Source organism: Prunus persica, chromosome G1, assembly GCF_000346465.2.
Source record: "Prunus persica cultivar Lovell chromosome G1, Prunus_persica_NCBIv2, whole genome shotgun sequence".
NCBI classification, from domain to species: domain Eukaryota; kingdom Viridiplantae; phylum Streptophyta; class Magnoliopsida; order Rosales; family Rosaceae; genus Prunus; species Prunus persica.
The window spans coordinates 32,578,197-32,592,381 of NC_034009.1; the positions used below are offsets into that span (position 1 = coordinate 32,578,197).

Consider the following 14,185-nt stretch of genomic DNA (forward strand, 5'->3'; position numbering starts at 1 on the left):
TGGGCCTCCCCTCCACCACCAACATTTTCTGACTGTTGCTTCCTCAAGGAATCTTCTTGGGGAATATCCTTGTTGAAATATTCAATATCGTGCTGTGTGTTCCTTTGTCCTTCTGTTCTTCTTACTATTTTCTTAAACTTTATTGACGTAAACAGGCACACCAGACTTGATTGAGGTGAGCCCCTCTCCTTCCTCCGCCATCAGCCTCTCCTCTCAACTTCATTTCTGTTTTCGGATTTTGTCTTTCTGGATATGTCGTATTCGTTCCTTGTCTCTGAAATTTACATCAGTTTACCCACACAAACGTTACCTTCATCTCATCATTGTCATGGGGATAAAACGGTCATTTCAGCAAGCCCCGTTTCTCTTCTGCCAATGAGCTCTCGCTCCTAGATTGCCGGAACGCTAACGTAAGCAGCTATTTGCCTTTCAATGTCCCGTGAAACCCAATCACCATCTTTAGCTTTTCTTCTTTTTTTAATTTATTATTTTTATTTATTTGAAAATTTAAAATGGAAAAGCCTACCGCACCACACGTGGCACTGTTCTACTGGACCTTCTATTCTGAAAAGGCCAATTTTTTTTTTCTTTCTAAAATTTATTCATTTGGAATTCCTTAACATTTTATTTATGCTTTAAAACACCAGCCTCTGGTTTGACCCCACTAAAGATCCGAGGACGCTTTGTCATTCTCCGGCGGAGGGAAAAAAGAAAGAAGGGATCGAAGGAAGCTTCTGGGTCGGTGTCCGCTGCGCGTGGTGATAATCGGGCTGTCAACGGACATTGACAGCCCGATTTTGTTGAAGACAAGTCAAAGCAACCAGGTCAGAATATGTTTTCACAACGAACGAATAAATATACCCCTTTTCAGTATCAATTCTTTCGTGTTTTCCATGCCTTGCGCATGTAAATTCTAATTCTTGTTTGTTGCCGACTCGCCCTTTTCTTTATTCCGTTTAATATTTTTAATTATTCGGTCTGAATTCCTTATTCCAATTGGATACAATCCTAGTCCCACATATATACATATACATATATATTCGAGTTGCATTATATTTGTAGGTGTTTGGTGGGTTATCGTCATTTTCCCATTAATTTCTGCAGCTTATTCTCGTGTTTGAAATATCAGGCTTTCTGGGTCTTCGCCAAATTTGGTTGCTCGGCTTTTTATATGTTGTTGTACTGGGGTTGCTTGATATTGGCATGAGAGATTTTGGGCTGCGTTTCCAATATGGCTTCCTTGTCTGGGATCGTTCAACGACCTTTGGTTGCGGCTGCTGCTCTTGCTGTAGCTTCAGTTTCTACTGACATCTCTGATAAATTGCCATCTCACAGATCCACTGACGTTTGTTCTACCTCGGATTTATCACATTCTTCATTGCATAACACCTTTCAAGATTCAAAGTTATCCTGGGTTTCTCACATTTCGGTTTCTAAGCTTGCAGACTTGTCCTTTATCTCTAGAATTCGAGTACCTGTGCCCAATATTAACTTCCCGACTCCCAATTCGGGCGGCAAATTTGTTCCCAAGTTGCTATACTCTTCGGTTGCATCTTCACCTGTTCTTCTTAATTTGTATCAGTCTGCAGACTTGGTTAAAACAACAAACCCAACTACATATAAGCATGATATATCCACTTCCCCCTCTGAAGTCACGTACAGATGGCATTTACCTGAGCCAAATGCCATAGATGTTTCCGGTACTTCTGGTTGCTCCTCGGCCAAGTTCAGGACTGTGGTGGTTTTACTAGGATGGTTGGGAGCAAAGCAAAAACATCTCAAGAAGTATGCCGAGTGGTATACCTCAAGGGGTTTTCATGTAATTACCTTTACTTTGCCGATGTCTGAGATTCTCAAATACCAACCTGGTGGGAAAGTTGAAGAGCACATCAACTCGCTTGTGAGACATTTGGCTGATTGGTTAGAGGGGGAGCATGGAAAGAATCTGGTTTTTCATACTTTTAGCAATACTGGATGGTTAACGTGAGTTCCACTTTGTCCCCTCTCTCTATCTCTCTTATACATACACTCCATATGCAATTTTCCCATTCTCTTATGTAACCATCTTACACTGTTTGTTGGTTTGGTTTCATGTTACAGGTATGGGGTAATGTTGGAGCAGTTCCAGAAGCATGATCCTTCTCTAATGGGCAGGATTCGGGGTTGCGTTGTGGATTCTGCACCTGTTGCAGCACCTGACCCACAGGTAAAGGATGGTTGCAGTAAAGCAGAAATTGTCTACTGATGTTAGTTAAAAGATTAAAATTATCCACGCATACTGGTACCAGAGATAGCCTCTTGCTGTCATTTAAAGATTATTGATTTGACCAATAACAATATTGTAATTGGGTTAATATAATTGTAGCAGCGGACATTATCACTATGGCCAAGCCAAAATGTTATAAGAATAGTAAAAGAAAGTTTGTCTGCTGCTTATTCCTTGTGCTTAGCACTTAGTCTTAAAACTAAAATGCCTGTTGATCTTTTTTTTTCATTCCAGTTACTGTCCTTCATTTGTTGTCACTGCCTTGCACTCTCTGTAATCTCTCTCTCTCCCTCTCTTTTTCTCTATGTGGGGACTGGATGAGTTGGAGGGAGCAGGACATTATAATCTCTGTGGCATGCTTCCTTTTTGGGGTGGGGGGTTGTGGGGTTCATTTTTCAAATAGCTGTTTGAATATTTTATGCAAGTTATCTACTTTTTGAGTTTCTCTGGGATCAGGTTTTTTCTTTTGTTGGTTCTTGGATGAGTATGCTATCTAATTCTTGACCTTGTGTAGGTTTGGGCTTCTGGTTTCTCAGCAGCCTTTCTGAAAAAGCATAGTGTAGCAGCAAAAGGAACCGTAGACTCAAATGAGTCAGGGATGGATGCTTTGGTTGGCACCAAGGGAGTAGTGGCACCCAAACCTGCAGCAACTGAAGCAGCTTTGCTAGTAGTTTTGGAGAAGTTCTTTGAAGTGATTTTGAATCTTCCTACAGTGAACAGGTAGTCTATCTTCTTCTTCTTCGTCCTTTTAGTTTTGGATAAGTTCTTTGAGGTGGTTTTGAATCTTCCTGCAGCTTTCTATGCTTCACATTTCCCTTGATGTTCTTTATTATCTTAGAAAAACCAATGTAGCATGTCAGAGTACTTGTAATGCTTAGTATTTCCAAGAAGGAACTTTTCCCTCTTTTCATGGAAAGTAATATGAATATTATTGCTTTACAGGAGGCTTTCTGATCTCGTGGGGTTATTGTCAGCCCGACAACCAAGCTGTCCGCAATTGTATATATACAGCTCTGCAGACAGGGTGATTCCTGCAGGGTCGGTGGAATCATTCATAAAGCAGCAACGGAGGGCTGGACATGAGGTTAGGGCTTGCAACTTTGTGTCCACACCTCATGTTGATCATTTCAGAAACGACCCGAAACTGTACACTTCTGAGCTAACCCAGTTTCTGGAGGACTGTGTGCTTACTTGTTGCAAAGAGTCTCATTTATCTTAAACTCTTGAGTCACAAACCGTGACTCTAATTCTTTTTCTTCTTCGTATGCTGTAAATTCGTGCAGCATATGAATTAGTTCATTGTTGTAGGGAAGTTAGGTTGTTGAATGCCTCAGGAGGATTAGCCCTCAATTTGTGTTCACATGTTACAAACTTACAAATATACAAACAGCTTGTTCTCATTGAATACAAAATACAGTTGTTAATGCCATTTGGCATCGACTGACTCAAGCTGATGATTAGGAATACAATTCAAATTATTGGAGGCGCGGCAGCTTTATAATTTAATTTCGTATTATCTTATTGAAAATTGGTAACTACTGCTTGGCAACTTGAACCACTAACCTAATATATTAATATATGAATATATGATGACGACTTACGTGAAAAAACTCAACTCATTTTGCCCGACAAAATTTTTTGTATAATATGTCATGTTAGAATGGGTCTATTATGTGAAAGAATTATTGAATCTTTGCGGGGGTGTATATGTAATAATAACAAACAAAGCAATGTTATTGTTGTTGTTGTTGGTATTTAAAATGTAAGCTCCGTTTGATGACACTTGTAATCATTTGTAATCATGTCTTAAGGTTTGTAATGGAATATTTCCTCGGCTTCCATATTTTGAATTTGAAGTATCAATATTATTTTATTTAAAAAATGCAAATTATCAACACAACCACCAAAAGATAAGACAAGGAATACAATTATACAATGACATTGACACCCCCACCCGCTTTTCAATAATTCCACCAACAACCCAACCCAACTGAATAGACACAAAAAGTCGTTTTCAACCAATCAACACTCCCCGCCCCCCAATTCCTTCCTAAACCCTGATCCTAATTGAGCCCTAAATCTCTATTCACGATTGGGGTTAGGGTTTGGGTTTCTGTTCTGCAACCACCAATTTCCTCCATCAATGGCTTCTTCAGCCGATTCCTCCTCAATAACGGTATGCATAAACGAGGCATTGACGGATGATGAGCTCCGGTCGGTGCTAGCAAAGCTGGAGAGCCAGAGGGACAAGGAGGTCTTCGGGTTGGTCTGCAAAAGGTGGCTTCATTTGCAGAGCACGGAGAGGAAGAGGCTTTCGGCACGTGCGGGGCCTCATATGCTTCGCAGAATGGCTGACAGGTTCTCCAGGCTTCATGAACTGGACCTCTCCCAGTCCATTTCGAGGTCCTTCTATCCTGGTGTCATTGACTCTGATCTCCGTGTTATTGCTCATGGATTTAAGTGCTTGAGAGTCCTTAATTTGCAGAATTGCAAAGGTATTCTTTTTGGAGTGTGTGGTGTTTGGACATGGGACGGGCTTCATGTATGGAGCAATTTTCGGTTTGTTTCATGGGTTTCTGTTTGTTTTTATTGATTGGGGAAAACGTACTTCACTGTTTCTGATGAAAATATATTCTTTTTTACATTTGGATATCTGTTTTTGATCATTGTGAGAGATTTTGCAAAGTTATGATGGTTCTTTGAGATTGTTTGATGGGTTTGTGCTAGTTGACTATTTGTTACAAATTGAATTGGGGCTTTTTATGAGTTTCTCCATTTTTATGTATTTTTTTGCTGAAAATTAATTTTTCTGTTCATGATTTGGCTTTGAGGGGAGATGAGGTTCCGTTACTTGTGCAGTATTCTTGAATCTGTAGCTATAATGCCAGAATTTGAGATGTCCTTTGACATTGGATTATAACAGTTCTTTTGAACTTATTTACTTGATGACTTTTTATTTCATTTTACGTTCAAGAAAGAGAGAAAGAAATGGTTGTTTATTTTTGAAACTCTTACGCTTGTTGTCTTTTGTATTTAACATTTGGACCTGATTAACGTATTGTCTATTTCTTTCTTTTACAGGAATTTCAGATTCCGGTGTCCTTTTCGTTGGATCTGGTCTTTCATCACTACAGTCCCTGGATGTATCATATTGCAGGAAGTTAACAGACAAAGGATTATCAGCTGTTGCTGAGGGCTGCTCTGACCTTCGGAGCCTTTATCTTGCTGGCTGCAGATTTGTTACTGATGGATTATTGCGAGCCCTTTCAAAGAATTGTCACTATTTAGAAGAGTTGGGGCTCCAAGGTTGCACCAACATAACTGACTCTGGACTTACTGATCTTGTAAATGGATGTCAACAGATCAAATTTTTAGATATCAACAAATGCAGCAATATTGGAGATATTGGAGTTTCCAGTGTCTCCATGGCATGCTCATCTTCTCTGAAGACACTGAAGTTGTTGGATTGCTACAAAATCGGGGACGAGTCTATTTTATCCTTGGCCAGATTCTGCAAAAATCTTGAAACTCTAGTAGTTGGTGGCTGCCGGGACATATCTGATGCATCAATAAAATTGCTGGCTATTTCTTGTAAGAGTAATCTCAAGAACTTGCGGATGGATTGGTGTTTAAATATCACTGACTCTTCTTTGAGCTGCATCCTTGCTCAGTGCAGAAACCTCGAGGCTCTTGACATTGGGTGCTGTGAGGAGGTGACAGATGCTGCCTTTCATGGTTTAAATGGTGAAGAAAATGAGTTGAGTTTGAAAGTTTTAAAGGTCAGCAACTGCCCAAAAATAACTGTGACAGGCATTGGCATGCTTTTGGACAAATGTGACTCTCTAGAATACCTGGATGTGAGGTCATGCCCACACATTACAAAGGCAGGTTGTGATGAAGCGGGATTGCAGTTTTCTGAATCTTGTAAAGTGAACTTCACGGGGAGCTTATGCGAGCCTGACGTGTTACTTTGAGACTTGGTATTCAGCCGATGAAGATTTAGATTTGTGACGGCGAGTTCAAAGTATGCGCTGCTCTCAAAAGCTTGAAATTTGTTACTTTGAGAGCTGGCATTCAGCCGATCAAGATTTGTGAGCCTTTCTGATAAATGTTGGCTTCTTGTGTATTTATCCCTCAGAATACATATTTGTAAATTTATCGTGTACAAAACAAGAAGTGGGGAGTCTCATGTTTTGGGGTTCCAACAATTTCACATGTTCCTAAAATCGGCATTCATTCTATTAAGTTACTTTCAGTTCTGAAAGAACGGATTCCTCGTCAAGTCAGTTTGGGGGGTGTGGACGCGCAATATCTTCCATTGCTTTGTACTTTGGGCGGAACAATGTTGTTTTTTTTATTTTTATTTTTCCTCTTTGGGATCTGATGAGGTGAAATAATTAATATTGTAATTTGTTATCTTATCTGGATTTGAATCTCACTATAATCCTACTGTGTGGAGAATTCTTTCTTTCTTATCAAGATGCACAGAACACAGACGGATTGTAAGTAATGGGAATTATATAATAATGTCTACAGTAAATGGCGGCAGAGATTTATTTATTTATTTTAGTACAAACAATAGTTTAAACTACAGGGAAATGAGATTTGTCACACACACACACAATTATGATGCTGTGGGGATTCGAACCTAAGACCAGTCTGCAAGTCAAGACACTTTTACATTAGGCTAGACTCCGTTGGCATATATTATTAAGAAAACAGGGGAAAGTGTGGATTTAGTTCTTGAAAACCCTGATTGTTAATTAAAGAAAACCTGATTACTCGAAAAACCCTTTTAACTGTAGAGGAATGCTAGCAACCTTCTTTTTTGGACATCCTCCCTTCTTCTCATGATAAGTGTCACTTTTCTTACACTTAAAACAATATCATTAATGCATCACATAAATTAGTTTTAGTTTTCCAAGTTTACCCTTATTAAATGTATTAGTTTTTATATTTCCTTCAACTTATCCAAATTTTGTTACAATTTCCTTAGCATATTGTTAAAAATTAAATAAGAAAAAAAGTCATTTTTAAAATTTTAAAAAAAAAAAAAAGTTTGTTTCATGACATTGTTATCATGAAAGTGAGATCATCATTATTTTGTGTTTAACAAAACATACGTCCTCTTTGGAAAAAAAAAAAATTAATTAAAAAACTTCAGTTTTTATTTTCTTATTTAATTTTTTAACAAGATAGTAAGGCAAAGGACCCACTAGTGTAGTGGTTTGGAGTATTTACTCTCTCAAGTAAGGTCCTGGGTTCGAGTCCCAGCATTCGTGTTGTGTGTGTGAGTTTAATATACTATCGCCCATTTCAATAGGAAAGGTCCTCAAAAAAAAAAAAAAAAAAGGTTGCTAGCATTTGTCTTAACTGTATCTTCCTTCCTAAGCTAAGCGATATCTGGAACGTCATAACATATTCTTCTGTAACTTTTTGAGCTGGCAATTAGCTTTCCCATGTCATCTCTCTTTTAGTTGGTGAATAAGAGAAATGGAAGGGGGGAAAAGCAAGCAGTTGCACAACAAAAAGTTTGGCTCCAACCAACCAACCAACCAACTTGCATTCTAAAGTTGATTTTAGGGATTTTCTTAAAGAATATTCAAAATTGGATGATGGGAAAATTGATGTAATTATAATATAACAGAAAAATGGATCAATTTTTGAAACTTAGCTTGAAGGTAACGTTTATGGTCAATATTTGACCCCATTTGGATGAACTTAAAAACCATATTATGAATTAAGTTATTGCAATGTCTGAGTCCAATAGGGGAGGAAGGCGCTGGTGTTGGTGACAAGTTAAAGCATGTCTCTCTCTCTCTCTCTCTCTCTCTCTCTCTGTTTCTGTGATCTATAAATTATACAATACTGCAAGAAATTGAACGAATACAAGTTTCATTGTGTTTATTTAATTTGTGAATTTTTTCATATTCAGTTGGAGGTGCAAGTGAGTAGGCACATTTCCAAATGAATTATGAATTCACATCCTAGCTCAGTACAGCATTTGCATGGAATTTTATATAAAGAAGAATTTAACAAAACAATAACAAAATTTAAAGAGGAATTTAAGGAACTGTCCAATACTAAAGAGAAGAAACTGATTTTGTCTGTATGAAATAATATCAAATATGAATAGCCACGTGATTTTCAAAGAAAAGAGTATTTTCTCATTAAAAGAAAAGAAATTTTTTTATACATTTTCCGCAATGGTATTGAGCTTGCTCTCTTTTATCTAGCTTTGCATGATAATTACAATATCTGATGAAGCAGAGGGAAACAAATGACTCTGCCTTTTAGCACACATCAATTGCATTTTCTCTAAGCTTGAGAAATTGCCTCCTCGAGATATTTCAAAGTTTTCTGGTAGTTCAAGAAACCCATAAACCAGAAGTCAAAATTATCCACAGTAACTATTTCTATGTACTTTTCTGATGGCTTCTTCACATTCTCACTTTGGTTTACTCTCTTTATCTTATTCACTGGGATCACCACCTGCAAAAGACACAAATAAATAACTAGGCATGTTAGACAGAAACATATAGAACAGAAGCCTAGGAGGAGGTAAGTTCTAACACACATGTACAGACAGGGAAAGAGGGAGAGAGAGAGAGAGAGACATGTAAATTGTCCTTAATTTGTGAGTTAAAAGGAATTACCTTGTAGTGGACTCTAATCAGTTCTCCATTTGGTGATGAGAGTTTGATTGATCTCTCACTGCAAAAGGCAATCTTGTCTGTGGAGATGAAGAGGAGGCCTGCTATAGGGCCTGCTGTGGTTGATAAATAACACTGAGAAACCTTCAACAGCTTCTCTCCAGCTCTAACACTAAATGCATGTTTGAACACCTTCTCCAACCCACCTACTTGAATAATTTTAGCCCCCAGGCTCAACTTCCCCTTCACTGTTTCTGTGATCTTGGGCCCCAGTCTCACTGCATTCATTTTTTTAAAACCAATATTAGATATCTAAATTCTCTTTCCCATTTAACACATTAGGATATATTATTTATATAGCAAGTAAAGTATTAAGAACTTGAATATTATCCACCCTTACCATGCTCTTTGACTCCATGCGCGAAACTGTCTGCCTTCTTCCCAAGCTTGTTCATTTTCTTAAGCACTGAATTACCTCTACCAGCTGCAAGGGACCATATATGGAATATATCATTAGTTAATGAATTACACAATCCAATGAATGGATTTAAGGGGTAAAAAACCACGAAAAAGAATTTACTTGGTCTCAGTTTTGAAGGCCCAGTTTCAGGATATTGAATAGCAGGGTCAGGTAGAAGTCTCTTTGGCGAGCTCTCAAAGGCGTATGCTGCTGAGTTGATTGGAATTCCAATAACTTGTCCTTGAAGTGAAGCCTTCATATTTGATGAGCAAGTAGCAAAATGAATTAATTCAGTTGTAGCTAGAATAACTTGACTTGTGAAGAGCGAGAAGGGTTGCTAGGTTAGGTATATGCAGTATCAGAAAACAAAGGAAGTGTGTGATGCTTAGCACTGAGGTATGTATGCTTGCATATATAGATAGATTTATATATATGTATTTAAAGGGATGAAAATAGTAGGTGAATCTTCAACTTTTTGTCGCATGAGTCATGTATGGCTCATCAATTGAGACTAAAGGCACAGGTAGACTCTTAAAGATAATATTTTAACAAAGATAATGGGAAAGCTGGTATCTTTGCCTTGGTTGCTTTAAGAAAAGACATTTCAGCATCCCCTTGCTATATTTGCCAAGGCATTGCAAATCGGCCGACCCAACCCCAAGGATTACAAAAAAAGAAAGAAATGAAAAAGAAAGTACGTAGCAGAAACAGTATCCTGTCCTGATTAGTTGGGTTGGGAAGGCTTTTCAATCATAGAAGAAATGAACAAGTCAAGCATCAGCATGCGTTAGTTGCGTATTCTCTCTCTCTCTCTCTCTCTCTCTCTCTCTCTCTCTCTCTCTCTCTCTCTCATAGTCTAACTGTAGTAGTGTATGAGGATGTGTCGTTGAAACCTTTTGAGCTGGCCATTTAGCTTTGTGATGCCACCACGACCACGCCCTCTAATAAGATAAGAGGAAGGGAAAAAGCAAAGGGAAAAGAGATTTCAGTATTTGTGACATGAGCCAAATCACATGCTAATGAAGGCCAAGGCATTAAGACAGATGAGATTTAGATGAACATATAGATAGATATAGCGATGATGATGTTGGAGACTGGTATCAGCTTAGCTAATAGCTATCTGAGATTACTAGTACATCAAAACCAATTGCTTCCTGTGAGTGTGAGTGAGCTTTTGTCCATCAACCAACCTCCAACTTCCAAGGGAATGGGAATGCAATGTGCTGCTAACAGTTTAAGAGAAGCTGACAGCTTTTTTTTCTTTCCTTTTGGGGAAGACTTCGATTCACAGAAATTGCAGTTGCAAGAAAAGGTGGCGGCAGTTGGACAAGGAGGAGGGCCACCATCCATCCACCACATATCCCCTCCCATTCCATTGAAGTGTTAATTAGTCAAAAGACAAAGGCTTAGCCGTAGCCTTAGCCTTGTCACATCACATATTTGACAGGGCAAGTGCGTGTATGCTTATCTGGACTAGAGTCATCGTCCATTTGGCATTAATTCCTTCCTTTTTATCATCTCAAAAGCCACCTTTTTTTTTTATATTTCAAATTTCAATCTCAGGTCATGTGTATGTGATTGGTTCCCTTCCCTTCCCAGGAAAAAAGAAAAGAAAAGAAAGAAAACAAGGCTGGCTAGGAGGAAAAGTAGAGAGAGAGAGAGAGGGAGAGAGAGAGAGAGAGAGAGAGAGAGATAAATATACGATCTTTACCTTTGTTTCCAAAATCCAAGATCCCCATCCATTCATCCTAAGCATAGCAAAGCAAGGCAAAAGCAAGCAAAAAGTGTGGGGGAGATAATTGGATACTCCAACTTTTGTGTTCGGGAGAAAAGGGGAACACACGTCAAAGACGCATCAGCTCCCATTCCCCACCCACATGCATTTTCATGCTATTTTCATTTTCTAGCTTCATAAACCAAACCAAACCAAAAACCAGGCCTCGTGCTTTCAATTATTACTAGTAGTGTAACATCTTATTTTAGCTTTTCTACATCATCTTATGACGTTTTTGAGCTTCGAAGTTGACAATTGCATTGATGATCCAACCAAGACATTATAAACTAGAGAAATTATGATGTTCACAACAGCACCAAGTTGTCGGAAACACCAAAAATATATCCAGTGAATGTACAACTTTTATGTTGTTTATTTATAAAACTTTCTACTTCGATGTTTTGAATGACTGAAGGTTTTGCCAATTACGTTACGTCCAACAATAATTTAGGATTCCCAGTACAGGGAATGGAGCTTTTAAAGTTTAGACAAGTATATAAGCCCCCATCGACGAGGTCCTCCTGCTGACACACAACATCCGTCACCAAACCATCCATGAAAATTGAAATAGGAAATATAAGAGTTTTTTTTGGAGGGATCTGATCTGACCTGCTGCAACAATGAAATAATTACCATGTATAAGTGCTTGCATCCTGCCTTCCAGTAATCAGCAAATCAACATTGACTAGACTTGACTGGACAATCAATCATCAACATTCCATTGCTTTAATTGCATTTACAACTTTCTCCATTTGCATTGCTCGACTACCCTTTACCAAAACAACATCATTATAACTAACCCTCTTTACAATTTCTTGTGCAAAAGTTTCTGAGTCAAGAGCATACACAATATTTCTGTCTTCAAGCAAGTTGAGATTCTTAGCAGCTGCACAAAACCTCCTCCCAACAAGCCCAACTAAATCAATATGAGCACTACAACAGCAGCACTTCAGAATCATCTTGTGAGACTCCAACTCAATTGCACCAAGTTCTAACATGTCGCCAAGCACAACAATTCTTTTGCCTCCGCAATCAATATCAATACTCTCTAGTAAGTCAATGGCGGCCTTGGTGCTCACAGGATTGGCATTGTAAGCATCATTCACTATTTTGATTCCATTTCTACTGACTTCAAGCTCCGACCTCATGTGAACAGGAGAAAATGCAGACAGGCGATTTCCAATTTCAGAAAGAGAGACTCCTAAAAGGGTCGCAACTGCTGCTGCTGCACATGCATTGAGAGCCAAATGCAGACCTGGACTAGCTATCACAAATTCTACCCTGCAAAAGGAAACCACCATTTCAATGATACGTGTGAGCAGGAGAGCACTTAATGCATGTCTTGATGAAAACAGCAGCGACGCGACTTGACCAAAAAGCAATGGATATGCAATGAAATATCTGACAGGTTTTGATGATCTACAAAGCTCTTTGTCCAATATTTTCGATAAAATTTATGTAAACAAGAAAGAATCATCATATTTCATGGTATAAACAAGGTACACTGAAGATTTCACAATGTTTTCTATTTGAGATCAGATGAGAAAGTTTATGAGGGGCTTACATCTCTTGATGATTCTGTAAGACAACTCTAACTCCAAGACCTCCGTCCGTGCTTTCTGACGCGACCAACCGAACATCACACCCCACTCTCTGACCAAAGAGCACCTGCTTATGGCAAGAAACAACAAACAAACCAAATTTAGTAATGGCACAGAGAAAAAAAAAAAAAAAAAAAAAGAAGAAGAAGAAGAAGAAGAAAAGGGTAATAATATTAATAGGTCACCTTTTTGACACCAAGTGGTACAGGAAGGCTCATAACAAGTGGATCATCAGCGTTCAAAACACAAACATCCCCGGGCTTTGCTTCGGCCAAAATCTCCCCCTTGGCCATGCCTATCTCCTTTAAACTGGAGAAATTTTGAAAATGGGAAGCGCCCACATTTAAAATGACCCTGATAGTGGGCCGAGCCATCCTCGCAAGCTCTAATATCTCCCCCTTCCCACTCATTCCCAACTCCAAAACCACAATCCCAGTTCCTGCAGGAACCCCAATTAGCGACAGAGCCACCCCAATTTCACTATTCCAATTCCCACGACTTTGATGAACATGAAGAACCAAACCTCTTGAACTTTGAATTTGAAGAGCCAAAGCTACCATGCATTTTGTGCTGGTCTTTCCCACACTCCCAGTCACTCCCACAACTTCTCCATGGAACCTATTCCTCGCATAACTTGCCATCTTCGTCAATGAAATTACAGTATTGCCATCGAATTGAACGAAGCCCTTGTCCCAATTTTCGCAAACCCGGTTGCCGATAACTCCGGCACAGCCTTTATTACGGGATAATTCCAGGGTTATGAAATCGTGGGCGTCGAAGTTTAGACCGGCAATGGCGAAGAACCATTGGTTGGGCTGAAGGGTTCTGGTGTCTGTAGAAACGGTTCCAGGAGGACCCCATTTCACAATCCTGCCATTGACAGCGTCGGCGATCTCAGAGGCGGTCCAAGTGGGATTGGGGGTATTTGGGGAGCTAGGGTTTATTGAATTACGGGTGACAGAGATGGAGTGCCTTGATTTTATGATTGAATTTGAGAATAAGTGAGGGAAGGAGGAGGGGTGTGGTGTTGCTCCAGCTGCTGCTGTTGCAGACATTGCCGCCAAGTCAAATGTTCATAAGAAAGGAACAACCTTTATTTTTGCCCAACTCGATTAAATTTTGTTTCTTTCTTCTTTTCTGGGTCGAAAAACCACTTCATAAAGCCGAAGGCAATAAACGAACACAGGAAGGCCACAAATGCCAATTCAAAAAATGCCTGAGAAGAAGAAAGCAGCAACACAAAACAAAAAAAAAGCCCTAAACCCTGGCAATGACCAAAACAAGATCATCAACCCACACACACACTCCACCAAAACAAAGAACTAAACTAAATCAATGAACACTAACCAGGGAAGATGGGGGACGCAGTCACTTCACATGCGATATTTTTACTATCCTGTGAAAACTTAAAGCCTTTTGTTAAAGATGGCA

General features: G+C 39.1%; 4 protein-coding genes across 4 annotated transcripts; 2 read left to right on the plus strand and 2 right to left on the minus strand.

The window, feature by feature from the left end:
• On the plus strand, window positions 141-3,758 carry LOC18789481 (transmembrane protein 53). The gene is made up of 6 exons (XM_007221723.2): window positions 141-410; window positions 648-824; window positions 1,130-1,983; window positions 2,101-2,206; window positions 2,781-2,986; window positions 3,209-3,758. Exons 3-6 carry the CDS (start codon window positions 1,232-1,234, stop codon window positions 3,483-3,485), a joined length of 1,341 nt encoding a protein of 446 aa, XP_007221785.1. The 5' UTR covers window positions 141-410; window positions 648-824; window positions 1,130-1,231; the 3' UTR covers window positions 3,486-3,758.
• Window positions 4,123-6,741, plus strand: LOC18788316 (F-box/LRR-repeat protein 4). Its single transcript, XM_007222638.2, has 2 exons — window positions 4,123-4,761; window positions 5,348-6,741. The coding sequence occupies exons 1-2, from the start codon at window positions 4,410-4,412 to the stop codon at window positions 6,238-6,240; spliced, it is 1,245 nt and encodes a 414-aa protein (XP_007222700.1). The 5' UTR covers window positions 4,123-4,409; the 3' UTR covers window positions 6,241-6,741.
• Window positions 8,411-10,179, minus strand: LOC18789183 (putative GEM-like protein 8). The gene is made up of 4 exons (XM_007227092.2): window positions 9,500-10,179; window positions 9,320-9,403; window positions 8,923-9,197; window positions 8,411-8,758 (listed from the first exon to the last, which is right to left on the minus strand). The coding sequence occupies exons 1-4, from the start codon at window positions 9,636-9,638 to the stop codon at window positions 8,585-8,587; spliced, it is 672 nt and encodes a 223-aa protein (XP_007227154.1). The 5' UTR covers window positions 9,639-10,179; the 3' UTR covers window positions 8,411-8,584.
• LOC18793496 (UDP-N-acetylmuramoyl-tripeptide--D-alanyl-D-alanine ligase) lies at window positions 11,695-14,181 on the minus strand. The gene is made up of 4 exons (XM_007226494.2): window positions 14,102-14,181; window positions 12,940-13,970; window positions 12,718-12,821; window positions 11,695-12,434 (listed from the first exon to the last, which is right to left on the minus strand). Exons 2-4 carry the CDS (start codon window positions 13,807-13,809, stop codon window positions 11,864-11,866), a joined length of 1,545 nt encoding a protein of 514 aa, XP_007226556.2. The 5' UTR covers window positions 13,810-13,970; window positions 14,102-14,181; the 3' UTR covers window positions 11,695-11,863.

Coding starts and splice junctions, on each gene's coding strand:
- LOC18789481 (XM_007221723.2), top strand. CDS start 1,232: ATGGCTTCCTTGTCTGGGATCGTTCAACGACCTTTGGTTGCGGCTGCT. Junction 1,984..2,100: donor AGCAATACTGGATGGTTAAC/GTGAGTTCCACT, acceptor TTCATGTTACAG/GTATGGGGTAATGTTGGAGC. Junction 2,987..3,208: donor AATCTTCCTACAGTGAACAG/GTAGTCTATCTT, acceptor ATTGCTTTACAG/GAGGCTTTCTGATCTCGTGG.
- LOC18788316 (XM_007222638.2), top strand. CDS start 4,410: ATGGCTTCTTCAGCCGATTCCTCCTCAATAACGGTATGCATAAACGAG. Junction 4,762..5,347: donor TAATTTGCAGAATTGCAAAG/GTATTCTTTTTG, acceptor TTTCTTTTACAG/GAATTTCAGATTCCGGTGTC.
- LOC18789183 (XM_007227092.2), bottom strand. CDS start 9,638: ATGAAGGCTTCACTTCAAGGACAAGTTATTGGAATTCCAATCAACTCA. Junction 9,198..9,319: donor GCATGGAGTCAAAGAGCATG/GTAAGGGTGGAT, acceptor AAATGAATGCAG/TGAGACTGGGGCCCAAGATC. Junction 8,759..8,922: donor TGATTAGAGTCCACTACAAG/GTAATTCCTTTT, acceptor TGTCTTTTGCAG/GTGGTGATCCCAGTGAATAA.
- LOC18793496 (XM_007226494.2), bottom strand. CDS start 13,809: ATGTCTGCAACAGCAGCAGCTGGAGCAACACCACACCCCTCCTCCTTC. Junction 12,822..12,939: donor TACCACTTGGTGTCAAAAAG/GTGACCTATTAA, acceptor TGCCATAAGCAG/GTGCTCTTTGGTCAGAGAGT. Junction 12,435..12,717: donor TTACAGAATCATCAAGAGAT/GTAAGCCCCTCA, acceptor TTCCTTTTGCAG/GGTAGAATTTGTGATAGCTA.